Below are 15,702 nucleotides of genomic sequence, written 5' to 3'. Positions count from 1 at the left end.
CCACTATGCCCAACACACATTCCCACTAATTTGGCCAAACAGATCCCACACCAGGCCTGGGAGGCTAGACCGCCTTCTCTCAAAGCCCCCTGCAGTTCTACAGCACAAATCTCATACCCTAGAACATCTCTGCTGCTGTTGCTACTACCAATTCAATCTTCTGAGATTTCCTTCCCCTCATTGTGGTACAATTAATGACCATAACAGCAACAAGCTAACTACTACCCACAGGGCTCCAATCAACAAGGCCTACTACTCACAGGGCTCAAATCTCTCACTAACACAAGACATTTCTGATCCCCAGCAACATGGTCACCCCCACAATTGAAACACACACATTTTCCCTTTAAACTACACTTGTCCCATGCCCTCCTGCACACTTAAATCTCCCTTCTGCATACTGCTGTAACATGACCATAAATTTGGCACCTGAAACACCTTAGTGGGTTCGGAACAAAAGCTCTCACAGGATAATTTATACCCTAGCATGACTTTATCCGGCAACACTCTGCATCAAAACTCTAAAGGACAGACCGGATCTCCTCAGTCTCACGCTCTCCACCGGGTCTGCATTGCATCACGCATTGACTTCACCAGGCCCAGGCTTTAGCCCCGAATGATTTAGTCTCTGTTCCGAGCCTTTGCCCTGCTGGGATAGTGTGAAATAAGCTATTCTTCACTGCAAATAATACTACAAACATGAGCCCTGGCCTGCCCTGACTTTTTAGTGCTGCCTAAAACCAGTATTTTATGGTATGGTGTCACTTTAGGAGGCGGAAACAAGGTGGTTTTCTGAAGTCATTTTTGGGGGGAGTCATTTTTGACTCCCCCCCCCCCCCCCAAAAAAAATAGATATATTTTGCTGTGCACAGGCTCATTCTCTGTGGGAGAGAGCGCAAAGCTGAGAAGGAGAACTGGAGGTAAACTTTGTTTGCTATTACTATAGCACTTCTTTTTTTTCCCCCATAATGATGTTATTCAGAGTTATTGACTTCACAGTAATCCAGATTTGAGTAATTTACATTCAACATGTTGACTCAAAAGCTGCACTGACAGGTAACGTTAAGCTAACGAACTAACATGAGGGACTACCCAGTCGAGCTAACACTGAGACGGTTGTTGTATTTGCAGAAGGAAGTGAATAGATTGTGTGTGTACAATACAATTATTTAGCATCTAGCTACATAGATGGTTTGGCTGACAACGTCACAAAAATGATGTGCAATCTTCCATGGGGCTTAAATCAGCCTGTTGTGATTCTGGATGGCCAGATTGCTAGCAAGAATGACACTGTGTGGACACCCATATGTGGAAATAATAAGTGTCTTATTTCAGCATATTTCATCCAAGTTATTGATACCATGTCTTGTTTTGACTGATTTCATGTCAATGCAAATATGGCAAAAATTCACTAGCTAGCTAACCAACAACACTAACGATTTATTTGAAACAACAAGTGGTCATTGTGCAAATGTATTTGTTTTCAATAAAAAATAGGAAACTAAATATAGCTTACATGTTAACAATCTAAGCCAACCTAATTTGTTTTGCCACATGGTTGCACACATTTAGATTTTGTTGCTAAAGCGACAGAGAGAGAACACGGGTATTGGGGTTAGTGAAGGGTAAGACAGTTGAATGTTAATCAGGTTTAAGATTGAGTGAAAAAATGTATGTAAACATTATTTACCTGTTCATGTTGCGTGCATATTGCTTGTGTGTTTGTCTTCAGGATAGTCCATATTGCTACGGCACTGATACTATGCCTTCTCTGTAATAATATAGGAAATCCAAGACAGCAGAACGTCAGACAGCAAGGAAGAGAGCGGAGAAGACAGGAGAACATCTCGAGAGGGCAGGCCCACACAAGACAAACATGGCATATTAATCTCAAGGCAGAGGAACTAGTCCTTGCTAAACATAAATATGCCACTTCTGACATGTCCTGTGTGTATAAATTGTTAGACACTGATATTTTCCCATCACTGAAGGCAATCATACAGACTGTGCTGACCATTCGTTAGCAGCTGTGAGAGATCTTTCAGTGCATTAAGACATCTACATACCTGGTTTAGGAGACCAAGATAGAATGCCCCATGACCATTGACAAGGATATTCATACTGTAATACTAACACACTTGGGAAAGAGTGAAGTCAGGTTTGCTCCTACAGTTTAATTTCTCATTTTTATGGATGGACTAATCCTAGTACTGTGTAATATAACTAGCAACCATTGTGAATATTTAGTTGTAGAATGGATTGTATGCTGGTACATGTGTGTAAAATTGTGAAGTGTTGTTACTACAGGGGTGTTGGAGGGGGTGTATGTGTAATTACTTGGGTAGAAATATTGTTAAGTAATTAATTGACCTTGGACCTTTCAACATCCACGCGATTAGGAATATACCATCTTCATAGTCATGTTATGCTTGGTTCAATAGCTATTGATGAGGAAACCGAATACCCAATATAAAACTAATTTTACCTCTGTAAGCAGGACACCACTTTCAGCCTCAGAGACTCAAAACCACAAACAGATCGACCAAAGGTATGGATCCACTTTCTCCAAGAATCATACTCCCATTGGGCCAGAGTCTTCCTGATCATTGGAGTGAGGCTCAGAAGCCTTCACACCACCTGACGACCCAGGTTTTTTCTCACTTTTGTCAGGATCAATTTCAAGTTCACTGTCCGTAGACAGCTCAGGGTCTTCAGGCACGTAACATGCATTTTGTCTCTCCCGTTTCCTACCCCATTGAAGGGGTAGCCTAGTGGTTAGAGCGTTGGACTAGTAACCAAAAGGTTGCAAGTTCGAATCCCCGAGCTGACAAGGTACAAATGCCCCTGAACAAGCAGTTAACCCACTGTTCTTAGGCCGTCATTGAAAATAAGAATTTGTTCTTAACGGACTTGCCTAGTAAAATAAAGGTACATTTAAAAAAAGGGTTAATGGCAGGGGGCTTGCATGTTATTTTGGCATTAATACATGTCACATCAGTTTGCAAACAATGTAAAAAAAATATATATATACATCGAGTTAATAAAACTGCATACAAACATGGTGTCTTTTTAGTTTTTTTGAGCAAGGCTTCTGTGGTGGTGGGACAAGCACAGTGCTTCTGTGGTGGTGGGACAAGCCAGCAGAAGAGCGTTGTGCTGTGATTGGCCCAGTGTTCTGTCACTCATGGGGACACTACGTCGCCATCAAGTCTAAGGGCAGAGCTCGAAAATTCAAGCCCCTTTGGGTGCTGCCATAGAGTTATTAGAAGTGCCCATCCAGAACTCTCAAGGTCCTTGGCACAGAATGACATAAAATCGTGTTATATCTACAGTAGCTTTGATTGGACTTTCATAATCTTAGCTAGCAGTCATCACCATGAATCAAGTCAACAATCTACTGGCAAATCCTTTTGAATCCTTGTCATATGAAGAGAAATTATAGATAAAACGTATTGGTGCTCATCGGCCATTGGACATAAACATTACACAAGTTGGAAATCGTATTCAACAGAGTGGTTTGGAAGGAATCAGTGGCTAACTGCAAGCATTGCAAAGCAATCATTAGCCTCCTATTCAGTGAAGTGGCTGTGTGGTTATAAGTCTAAGATTAAGGGCCTCTTTTCCTAGTTTAAAATAACATTCAACATTGACATTCAGCATAATCGACCCAGAATCGTCAGGATTAAGCAAAGGGTTTGGCCTGCAGGGATGTCCTTGTCCCATTGCACTGTAGCCTTACTTGTGGCGGGCCAGGCGTATGCACGCTGACACTGTCGCCAGGTGCACAGTGTTTCCTCCGACACATTGGTGCGGCTGGCTTCCGGGTTAAGTGGGCATTGTGTCAAGAAGCAGTGCGACTTGGTTGGGTCGTGTTTCGGAGGACACATGGCTCTCGACCTTGGCTTCTCCCGAATCCGTACAGGAGTTGCAGCGATGAGACAAGACTAACTTCCAATTGGGGAGAAAAAGGGGTAAAAGTGAGAGAAAAAAATAAAGTTATACTAAGTGTATGTTGTGTAGTAAGCTGTTAGTAGCCCATGTGCTTCACCCTAATAATTTGGCCTATTTCCACCTCTTAATTTCAAATACTGTTTTGACATGGTGGTGCAAATGTAGCCTATAACCTGTTTTTGAGAAATGTAATTATTGAAAATTGTAAGAGCTTTCATTGTCTGCTTATAAGACCCCTTTATTTATCCTATGGTTCTGACTTGGTGTACAGGGATAACACTAAGAATCGCCCATGTTCTGAATTCTGTCACTTTACATTTGAAAAGTGCTGAACAAATAGTTATATTGACTATATCCGTCCTCGCTTGCTCATTGTCTTAATCGAAATTACAGATGGCCTCCTGCTTTTCGTCCCATTCTGTCAGTTTGTACATCTCAATTGTCAGTAGAAACCACATTTGTTTAAGCAAGTCAGCCATATCAGCCATGTTTTTTTAAAGTCAGTAAATGAGGCTGAATGAACTGTTTTGCTGCCAGACAAGGCTCCGATTATAGCCAGGTGTAGCAGTGTAAGGTGTTGAGACAACTTGTGAGCACTTTTTGTCACTGTTATAGTGAAATTAACGTATTATTTAGTGTTGTGTGGTGACTTTGCTGGCATGCATCCCACATTTTTTACATGCTAAAATTGCCACTGATATCCTCAAAGATGGAAGGCAGGTGGGAGGCAAGATCAGGTGGGACCATTCTAGCCAATGAGAGGGCAAATAAGTGTGAGAACAGGCTATAGAGCTAAGATCTTTGTATCTGTGCCATTACAGCATCTGAGACAACCTCAATGGTCCTGCCTATGCTGTCTCCATTTTAAAGTAGTACATTCTTCTTCATTGGCTGATTGCTCCCAACTCAGGAATTCCCACCCAGTTGACTACTTAAATCAAAATGCATTTATCACATGCTTCGCAAACAGGGTAGACAAACAGTGAACTGCTTACTTAAGGGCCCTTCACAATTCAAAAATAATAAAGATAACACAAGGAATAAATACACAATGAATAACGAAAACGTGGCTATATACACAGGGTACCAGTACCGAGTCGATGCGCAGGTGTAAAGGGTAATTGAGGTAGATACAAGATGCCCTCAATGGTGCAGCTGTAGAACTTTGAGGATCTGAGGGCCCATGATAAATCTCTTCAGCCTCCTGAGGGGGAAGAAGCATCGTCATGTCTTCTTCACGACTTTGTTGGTGTGTGTGGACCATGTTAAATTCCTTAGTGTGTGGACACAGAGGAACTTGATCTCAACCTGCTCCACTATTGCCTCATCGATGTGAATGGGGGCATGCGTTGCCCTCCGTTTCCTGTAGTCAACGATAAGCACCTTTGTCTTGCGGACCTTGAGGGAAAGGTTGTTGTCCTGGCACCACACTGGCAGGTCACGGACCTCGTCCTTATAGGCTGTCTCACCGTCGTTGGCGATCAGGCTTACCACCGTCTTGTCGTCAGCAAACTAAATGATAGTGTTGAAGATAGGTGCGGCTACGCAATCATGGTTGAACACATATTTAACAGATGTTATTGCCGGTGTAGCAAAATGCTTGTAAAAAAAAAAAAAAAATACTGCAAAGTTGCTTAGGAGCTCGAAGCAGAGCTGCCATGTCTGTTGGCGCCATCATGCATGGTTCACTGTTGCTTGCCTCGAAGCAAGCATAGAAGGCATTTAGCTCATCTGGTAGGCTCACGTTACTGAGCAGCTCAAGGCTGGGTTTCCCTTTGTAATCAGTGACAGTTTGCAAGCCCTCAATGGCAATGTCCTCCATCTCTTGACAGGCACAACTCCCTTAGTCTTTTTTTCCTAAAGTTTCCAAAATGCCATGTGCATCTACTTATCAGTGCATTCATAACCTAACCATTACAAAAAAAAATATTTTATCAAATAAGCCTTACGTAAGCAAATTCCAGAGTAAAACCTTGCTTCGCCTCTTCCTCTCTGACTCAATTCTGGAAGATATCCATATTACAGGTTTCTAAACTAGAGCTATCTGCATTGTAGCTTTATATCGGTGGCAGCTGCATAACAAGTTTTTTTTTTTGTAGAATTGTTTTATTTTAAAACCTTTTACATGACAAAATCAATTAATATTTGTGGAATAAATTATGCTAGTTAAACCCCACTCAAATGTATTCCAACACTAATAAAATAATAATACAAATAAGGGTCCCAAAAGAAGACATTCAACATTTGACTTTCTGTAGGACTAATTGAATAAGGCATTTTTAGTTGGGCAAAGGCTGACGAGGAAACAACTATTTAGGCCACTTACACTTCGCAAGTAGAGGTTATACTTATTGTTTAATCTATACATAGTGTTGCCAGCACTGCTGGACTTCAGTGAGGTATTCAAAGAGCTATAACCAAGCAGCCTACATTTGCACTGAAAAATGCTTTGAAAAGGTTAACAAAAACTGGGCAATGGGCACTTGATATACCAGAGTGAAGTATACACACACTATAGAAACAAATCTACACACATTATTCTGGCAATTCAAGGCACACAAACCTGGAAGTAGGCCTATGCTACAAGCTATAGCTTTCACACGAGGAGAAAGGGAAACCAATATGCAACCAAGTGCCACTAATTAATAAAAAAATGTAGGTGTTGTCTTATAGTTAAATTAACTAATGTCTAACTGTCAAAGTAATAAAAAGGTTCCAACAGCAGCAGAACCAACAGATCATAAAAGGATTCAAACAGTGTGTTGACCCTCCTGAGCAAAACAACAAAAGTGACTAAATCAAAATACTGTATGTACATACACTTTGGCAAAGAACCAAAACAATAGCAGGTGTTAGTGGCAAAATGAGAGGGGGGTGGGGGTGCTGGACTCCTCTGGGACCATTGCAGAAGAAGAAAGAGATGAAGACACGGGAGAGGTTAGGACACCTGAAGTGATTAGGAAATAGCGACAGGTTGAGGAATTGCTGATGGGAGAAGAGAAGTTAGATTTCCTCAAAATCAGCTGAGGGAGTTTCCAACTTGCCCTTCTTATTGGGAGGAGTGCCATCTTCAGATTCCTGCAAAAATAAAACAAATCATTTCAGAAAAAGTAAGCTTTTCACATTAAAATACTTGCTGTCAAATGAGTTTCATTATACTGCATCAAAAAAATGTAGAATTGACAAGCATACAGTACCAGTCAAAAGATTTTATTTGTACTATTTTCTATATTGTAGAATAATAGTGAAGACATCAAAACTATGAAACAACACATAGGGAATTATTTAGTCCACAAGAAAATGTGCAAACAAATCAAAATATATTTCAATTAATAGGTGCCTTTGTGGAATTTCTTTCCGTAATTCGTTTGAGCCAAATCAGTTGTTGTGACAAGGTAGGGGTGGTACACAGAAGATAGCCTTATTTGGCAAAAGACCAAGTCCATATTGTGGCAACAGCTCAAATAAGCAAAGGCAAACAACAGTCTATCATTACTTTAAGACATGAAGGTCAGTCAATCTGGAAAATGTAAAGAACTTTGAAAGTTTGTTCAAGTGCAGTCGCAAAAACCATCAAGCGCAATGATGAAACTGGCTCTCATGAGGACGGCCACAGGAAAGGAAGACAGAGTTACCTCTGCTGCAGAGAACTTCATTAGTTACTAGCCTCTGAAATTGCAGCCCAAATAAATTCTTCACAGAGTTCAAGTAACAGACATCTCAACATCAACTGTTCAGAGGAGACTGTGTGAATCAAGCCTTCATGGTTAAAATGCTGCAAAGAGACCACTACCAAAGGTCACCAATAAGAAGAAGAAAATTGCTTGGGCCAAGAAACACGAGCAATGGACATTAGACCGGTGGAAATCTGTCCTTTGGTCTGATGAGTCCAAATTTTTTATTTTTGGTTCCAACTGCCGTGTCTTTGTGAGACGCAGAGTAGGGGAACTGATGATCTCCGCATGTGTGGTTCCCACCGTGAAGCATGGAGGTGGTGGTGTAATGGTGCTTTGCTGGTGACATCGTCTGTGATTTATTTAGAATTCAAGGCACACTTCATTTACAAAATAACTTCCTATACTCTACTCAGCAAACTGGATGCAGTCTATCACAGTGCCATCCGTTTTGTCACCAAAGCCCCTTATACCACCCACCACTGCGACCTGTATGCTCTAGTCGGCTGGCCCTCGCTACATATTCGTCGCCAGACTCACTGGCTCCAGGTCATCTATAAGTCTATGCTAGGTAAAGGTCCGCCTTATCTCAGCTCACTGGTCATGATAACAACACCCACCCGTAGCACGCACTCCAGCAGGTACATCTCACTGGTCATCCCGAAAGCCAACACCTCCTTTGGCCGCCTTTCCTTCCAGTTCTATGACTGGAATGAATTGCAAAAAAAATAAAAATAAAAAATTGCTGAAGCTGAAGACCTATATTTCCCTGACTAACTTCAAACATCAGCTATCTGAACAACTAACCGATCGCTGCAGCTGAACATAGCTCATCTGTAAATAGCCCACCCAATCTACCTACCTCATCCCCATATTGTTTTTGACTTTCCTGCTCTTTTGCATACCAGTTATTCTACTTGCGCATCATCTGCTATTTATCACTCCAGTGTTAATTTGCTAAACTGTAATTACTTCTCTACTATGGCCTATTTATTGCCTTACCCCATCATGCCATTTGCACACACTGTATATAGACTTTCCCCCCCTATTGTGTTATTGACTGTACGCTTGTTTATTCTATGTGTAACTCTATTGTGTTGCACTGCTTTGCTTTATCTTGGCCAGGTTGCAGTTGTAAATGAGAACTTGTTCTCATTAGCTTAACTGGTTAAATAAAGGTGAAATAAAATAAAAATATTTTTTTTTAAAGGCACACTTAACAAGCATGGATACCACAGCATTCTGCGGCGATACGCCATCCCATCTAGTTGGCCGTAGTGGGACTATTTGTTTTTCAACAGGGCAATGACCCAACAACTCCAGGCTGTGTAATTTGACCAAGAAGGAGAATGATGAAATGCTGCATCAGATGACCTGGCCTCCACAATCACCCGATCTCAAACCAATTGAGATGGTTTGGGATGAGTTGGACCGCAGAGTGAAGGAAAAGCAGCCAACAAGTGCTCAGCATATGTGGGAACTCCTTCAAGACTGAAAAGCAGTCCTCATGAAGCTGGTTGAGAGAATGCCAAGAGTGTGCAAAGCTGTCATCAAGGTAAAGGGTGGCTACTTTGAAGAATCTCAAATATAAAATATATTTTGATTTGTTTAACACTTTTATAGTTACTACATTATTCCATGTGTGTTATTTCATGGGTTTGATGTCTTTAGCCAGCAGCATACCACCCCGCATACCACTGCTGGCTTGCTTCTGAAGCTAAGCAGGGTTGGTCCTAGTCAGTCCCTGGATGGAAGACCAGATGCTGCTGGAAGTGGTGTTGGAGGGCCAGTAGTAGGCACTATTTCCTCTGGTCTAAAAAAATATTCCAATACCCCAGGGCAGTGACTGGTCTGTGTAGGGTGCAGTCTTTTGGATGGGAATTTAAACGGGTGTCCTGACTCTCTGAGGTCATTAAAGATCCCATGGTACTTATAGTATGAGTAGGGGTGTTAAACCCGGTGTCCTGGCCCTCAAACCATCATGGTCACATAATAATCCCTAGTTTACAATTGGCTCATCGCTCTCCTCTGTTACCATTCCCCAGGTCGTTGCTGTAAATGAGAATGTGTTCTCATTCAACTTACCTGGTAAAATAACATAAATGTACTATTATTTTACAATGTAGAAAAACCCTTAAATGAGTAGGTGTATCCAAACTTTTTACTGGTACTGTATACAAAGACATTCTAGTCTTGGATGGTTGTGGAAGGGAGGACCTGAGAATCTTGAGGAGTGTCTGAAGATGGTTCATTTCCTCCTGTGGACCTTCCATCCCTCTTGGGTGTGCTTGTGTTGGAATACTCTGAGGAGTGAACATTTCCTGCAATAACAGAAAGTCTGTTTCAGGCATAACCATGGTAGACAAGATGATTTAAGGAAATCGAATAAGGACAAGGCACTACTTCTGTAACAGTTCTGATTAAAAGTGAATTATTAAAATAGGCAAGTACATTTTCTGTTACATGCCGACTACACGCGTGCATCCGTCATTGCTGTTTTGTCCATCCACACCAGACGCAATCACGACACGGAGGTTAAAATATCAAAACCAACTGTGAACCAACGACAGTGCCTTTGGAAAGTATTCAGACCGTGACTTTTTCTACGTTACAGCCTATTCTAAAATTGATTAAATCGTTCCCCCCCCCCAATCTACACACAATACTCCATAATGACAAAGAAAAAAATTGGGTTTGAGACATTTTTGCAAATTACAAATTATTTTAAAAAGTATCACATTTATATAAGTATTCAGACCATTTACTCAGTACTTTGTTGAAGCACCTTTGGCAGCGATTACAGCATTGAGACACTATAAGCGTGGCACATCTGGATTTGGGGCGTTTCTCCCATTCTTCTCTGCAGATCCTCTCAATCTCTGTCAGGTTAGAAGGGGAGCGTTGCTATACAGCAGGTCTCTCCAGAGATGTTTGATCAGGTTCAAATCCAGGCTCTGGCTGGGCCACTCAAGGACATTCATTCAGAGACTTGTCCCAAAGCCACTCCTGCATTGTCTTGGCTGTGTGCTTAGGGTTGTTGTCCTGTTGGAAGGTGAACCTTCGCCCCAATCTGAGGTCCTGGGCAGGTTTTCATCAAGGATCGCTCTGCTCCGTTCACCTTTTCCTCGATCCTGACTTGTCTCCCAGTCCCAGCCTCTGAAAAACATCCCCACAGCATGATGCTGCCACCACCATTCTTTACTGTAGGGATGGTGCCAGGTTTCCTCCAGATGTGATGCTTGGCATTCAGGCCAAAGAGTTCAATCTTGGTTTCATCAGACCAGAGAGACTTTCTCATGGTCAGAGTCCTTTAGGTGCCTTTTGGCAAACTCCAAGCGGGCTGTCATGTGACTTATGAGGAGTAGCTTCCGTCTGGCCACACTACCATAAAGACCTGATTGGTGGAGTGCTGCAGAGATGGTTATCCTTCTGGAAGTTTCTCCCATCTCCACAGAGACACTCTGGAGCTCTGTCAGAGTGACCATTGGGTTCTTGGTCACCTCCCTGATCAAGGCCCTTCTCCCCCGATTGCTCAGTTTGGCCAGGCAGCCAGTTCTAGGAAGAGCCTGGGTGGTTCCAAACTTAACCATTTAAGAATGATGAAGGCCACTGTGTTCTTGGAGACCTTCAATGCTGCATACATTTTTTGGTAACCTTCCCCAGATCTGTGCCTTGACACAATCCTGTCTCTGAGCTCTGCGGACAATTCCTTCGAACCGCATGGCTTGATTTTTTAAAATTTTACATGCACTGTCAACTGTGGTACCTCATATAGACAGGTGTGTGCCTTTCCAAATCATGTCTCATCAATTGAATTTACCAAAGGTGGACTCATCTCAAGGATGACCAATGGAAACAGGATGCACCTAAGCTCAATTTTGAGTCTCATAGCAAAGGGTCTGAATACTTATGTATATAAGGTGTTTCTGTTTAAGTTAATATATTTGCAAAAGTTTTATATTTTTTCTCTCTCGCTTTGTCATTATGGGGTATTGTGTGTAAATGGCTGAGGATTTGTTTTTATTTAATCGATTTTAGAATAAGGCTGTAACATAAAACGTAGAAAAGGTCAAGGCATCTGAATACTTTCTGAAAGCACTATATTCATTTTGGGGTAGGTCGAACACACAAAACAATCATGAACATTTAGCTAGATAGATGTTGCTAGCCAGTTTGTCCTGGGAGATAACATTGGGTTGTTATTTTACCTAAAATAATTATGGTTCTCTTTTCAGCTGACTCTTTGTAGAATTTCTACCCATAGTCATGTTTCTCTACTCTGACTATTAATCCACAGAAAAGGTGAAACCTAGTTTGTTTTCTTTAATGAATCTCTCCTCTTGTCTTTCAAGCATCCACATGGGTTTGAATCTTCCTAATATCCAATGAGGGGACTTGCAGCATGTGGAATGTCTCAAATAGAACTAAATTATATTTTAGCGTTTGGCTTCGCAGACACGTTCACACGAACGGTGGGGGTTAAATTATTGAATAACATGTGTAAATGTATTTTGCAACACTCACGCAACTTGGCCGTTGAGGGTTGCATGTTATTCTTCTCTTTACTATCCACAGTACTTTCGACTTCACAGATGTGGCATGAGTGACCTTGCTCTGGGTGTATTATCACAGATCTTGGTAGACGAGGTCTGATTGCAGCATGACCTAGCAAGATTTATTTACCTGTGTTTTTTCCAAAATAATATCACCAAATCTGAGTGATAACACAAATACCTTATTGTAACTGACTTAAAAGTCTACATGACAGAACCATCTTGTGGCAAAAAAGCGAAGTTGTGTGTATGTACAGAACTGGCTGCTTCGCATGATATATTGTTGTCTCTACCTTCTTGCCCTTTGTGGTGTTGTCTATGACCAATAATGTTTGTACCATGTTGTGTTGCTACCATGCTGTGTTGTCATGTGTTGCTGCCTTGCCATGTTGTCTCTCTTGTCGTGATGTATGTTTTCTCCTTTATATGTTATTTATTTTAATCCCAGCCCCCACAGGAGGTCTTTTGCCTTTTGGTAGGCCGCCACGGTAAGAATTTGTTCTTTAACTGATTTGCCTAGTTAAATAAATAAATAAAAGAACAAGGGGTTGGTATTGAATTATGCAAAATACTACTCACGGGTGTTTAGCTTGCTACTTGGTGAAAACTACATCAATGACAAGTTAGCACACTGTAGTTTGAGGAGTTTTGCACTCCGTCCTGAAACGGCATTGGCATGGCAAACCGATTTACCAGCTCATTACACCAAAAACTACAGTAGGCCTTAGTGAAATCGTCTGTTCAACCCCACAAGAGGAAACAATCTGTTTGCCTGTCTAGTACATAACAGCTAAACTTTTATCAAAATATATGAGAAACTCGTTGCCCAGAGTACATGCTCAGACTTGTGATTAAATCTCTCCCGGTAGATGCCCATTTTTACAATACTGTTATGAGGCATGTTTAGCATTTCATGATAGCTTCCATACCCCCATCGTTGATTATGGTTTGTCAATATGTATCGCTAGCCTGAAAATCTTTAACAAAAACTTACTAAATTGTTTCAAGCCATTCTCTGTATGCTGATGGGTTAAATCATAGAACTGTTCCCAATGCTGCCATTGACATTGGTGAAGATGAAATAACATTTGTTTTCACGCATGACTAAGTCACTTTGGAGGGGGGAAAAAAGTGCTAAATGGCATACTATATTGTTCACCAAATGTTCCTTATGAATGCCATCTCTACAAGCCATAATATGTACACTTTTGACCTTGACAGCTGTGCAACTGCCATTTTTTTGACTATTCCGGGATTATGTGGGCTGTATAAAAGCATTCTGCCTCAAGTTAAGTCTTATTGTTTGACAAGTTGACACTACTCTTAGAAAATACCTCAAGGTAAGACCAGAGCACAGCTTTAATGAGGACAATATGCTGTATGCATGGTATAGTTTCATATAGTTTAGTTGAAACTAAGGCAATGCTCTCCCTTTCTGTGCTAGGTAGCATATTGACTGACCACTCTTGCTGTCTGTGCTCTTCAGCTGCTCTTTGCCAGGGGACTGGCTCTGGTCGCTCTTAGCCTCATTGCTGTCACTCTGGGATGTTGCCGTGGCCTCTGGGGCAGGGCTGGCACTGTTGCTGTTCTCCTGCTTCATCGGGGAGCAGTCGGCAATGGAGCTCTGGTTACTGTTATCATCTAAGAGATACGGAAAGTGAAATTAAGATGTTTACAACTATTATTGAACATCAGTTTGAAGTATTTTGCTCTTTGTTGGCACAAGGTGTGAATTGGCTCTTACCATGCATGTCCATCATTCCAGGAGAGGAGCTGTTTTCTGGTGTTGTGACCTCCGACCCATACTTGTCATCCTTGCCTTTCTTCTTATTTTTGCTCTTCTGCAAGATTGTACATAATAAATAGAACTACAGCATTTTATGTATAACATATTACATTATGTATTTTATCTCAATATAATCACTTTGTATAGGTCATATCAGAAGGAATTTGAAAAGAGATGAAAAAAGGAAGCATAATGGTGATCAACCACCTTACTTCTGTAATTTAACTGTTTCCAGTTTCATTCTACACTCACCATAAATATATATATATATATAAATAAATACAAATTGGTGCCCCCAAACACCCAGCGGACTTACATCATTTGACTTGGGTTCGGTTACTGGCACCCACTTGTAGATTCGCAAGGATGTGTCACCGACTGTTACCCATTTCTTCTCCCTGCATTAGATACACAAGGAATGAGGAACACTTGTTTGCATTTGTGTATTAATTTCAAAATGTCAACACAACACCACAATAATATTTTTGTTTGCTATCACTTTAAATGTCAATTCCCCGTAGAAAATGTCCTACAATATTTCTGTGGAAAGTTAATTTGAAAGTTAGGAATGTACGTACTTGTAGCCATTTGAGATATATACCAATGAGTGAGCCTGCAGGCGAATAGCCTAAACTAAATTTAAATTAAATGTAGTGGTGATTACATTTAGGCTACGAACACATCCACATTAGTGCAAATCTATAAATTGCAATTGTATTAAACTATAGGACCATCCAAAATAAAATTGTAAAGCAATTCGGTCTTCGCACAGTTCCTCTTCCCACCAGCACCCCACGCGCTCCCTATATTTGTAGGACACAAAAACCTCTCCAAGCGCTAAATTTAAAACCCCGCGAACATAGAAACTATTCTAACTATTGACCGCTGTCGTCGAACGGCGGCTGTGATGTTATTATTGATAACATTCGAGCGGTGAAAAACCAGTAGCCGACAAAGCTTCTCAAGCCGGCAGTACATGTACTATGCTAGAACGGCAAAGGCTTCATGTGACTGCAACGAAATGGCTTCTAGGTTCAACCCACAATATTTTCTGAATAGATGTAATATTCCCACATGATACGTGTTTAAGCGACCTCCTCCTCTGACCATGGCACGGGAGCGCAGCGCACATGAGCCGAGATATCATCCGACCGAATTTCATTCAATATATCTTTCGTTTCATAAATTTGTTCTTCTCCCGGTCTCTCCTCCCCCACTAGCAATGCTGCTCTCGGGTCTTAGATAACGCGTTCCCTCTTACCAATTTCGTACTTTATCAACAGCAGCCATAACCCGCTTGATGTCATCTTTCGCCCTACTCCGTGTCTCCGCGCGGACCGACCTGCCCGACATAGCTGCTATAGGTAAAATATTTTCTTAAACTCGCCGGCAGTTTAGACACAATGCAAACACACTGAAACGAGCTGTAGGAGGAAGTAATGCGCCTGCGCCAAGGACAGCGTTCAGAACAAGCAAAGCGCGTGCACGCCCAATTTTTTTGTGTTTTGTAGACAGACAGCCTGAACAGAAGTTCCACTACTTCAGACAAAAGTTTTACAGGATTTAAGTCTTCCAGAAAAAAAAAGTTAATGCATAGACTATACATTAATTTTAAAAAGTATAATTACTTGGAACAAATAAATTAAAAACATTTGCAATAAAATGTGTCATTTAATTTTTCATGTCATAACATATGCTATATTCAATTGATCTTTATTAGCCAATCATAGCCAATAAA

General features: G+C 41.2%; 1 protein-coding gene across 1 annotated transcript; it reads right to left on the bottom strand.

The window, feature by feature from the left end:
- Positions 1-6,035: 6,035 nt before the first annotated feature.
- LOC135541852 (B-cell CLL/lymphoma 7 protein family member A-like) lies at positions 6,036-15,406 on the bottom strand. Its single transcript, XM_064968305.1, has 6 exons — positions 15,226-15,406; positions 14,281-14,362; positions 13,923-14,019; positions 13,640-13,819; positions 9,843-9,946; positions 6,036-7,029 (listed from the first exon to the last, which is right to left on the bottom strand). Exons 1-6 carry the CDS (start codon positions 15,315-15,317, stop codon positions 6,955-6,957), a joined length of 630 nt encoding a protein of 209 aa, XP_064824377.1. The 5' UTR covers positions 15,318-15,406; the 3' UTR covers positions 6,036-6,954.
- Positions 15,407-15,702: the final 296 nt, after the last annotated feature.

Source organism: Oncorhynchus masou, chromosome 1 (genome assembly GCF_036934945.1).
Source record: "Oncorhynchus masou masou isolate Uvic2021 chromosome 1, UVic_Omas_1.1, whole genome shotgun sequence".
Classification (NCBI taxonomy): Eukaryota; Metazoa; Chordata; class Actinopteri; order Salmoniformes; family Salmonidae; genus Oncorhynchus; species Oncorhynchus masou.
The sequence above is the reverse complement of the archived record's forward strand: the minus strand, read 5'-3'. Positions and strand labels throughout refer to the sequence as shown.

What these genes read in the sequence shown, in the direction of transcription:
- LOC135541852 (XM_064968305.1), bottom strand. Translation starts at nt 15,317, where the DNA reads ATGTCGGGCAGGTCGGTCCGCGCGGAGACACGGAGTAGGGCGAAAGAT. An exon ending in TGGAATGATGGACATGCATG is followed by an intron (nt 13,820 to 13,922) that starts GTAAGAGCCAAT and finishes CGTATCTCTTAG; the next exon opens with ATGATAACAGTAACCAGAGC. An exon ending in ACACTCCTCAAGATTCTCAG is followed by an intron (nt 7,030 to 9,842) that starts GTCCTCCCTTCC and finishes TTATTTTTGCAG; the next exon opens with GAATCTGAAGATGGCACTCC.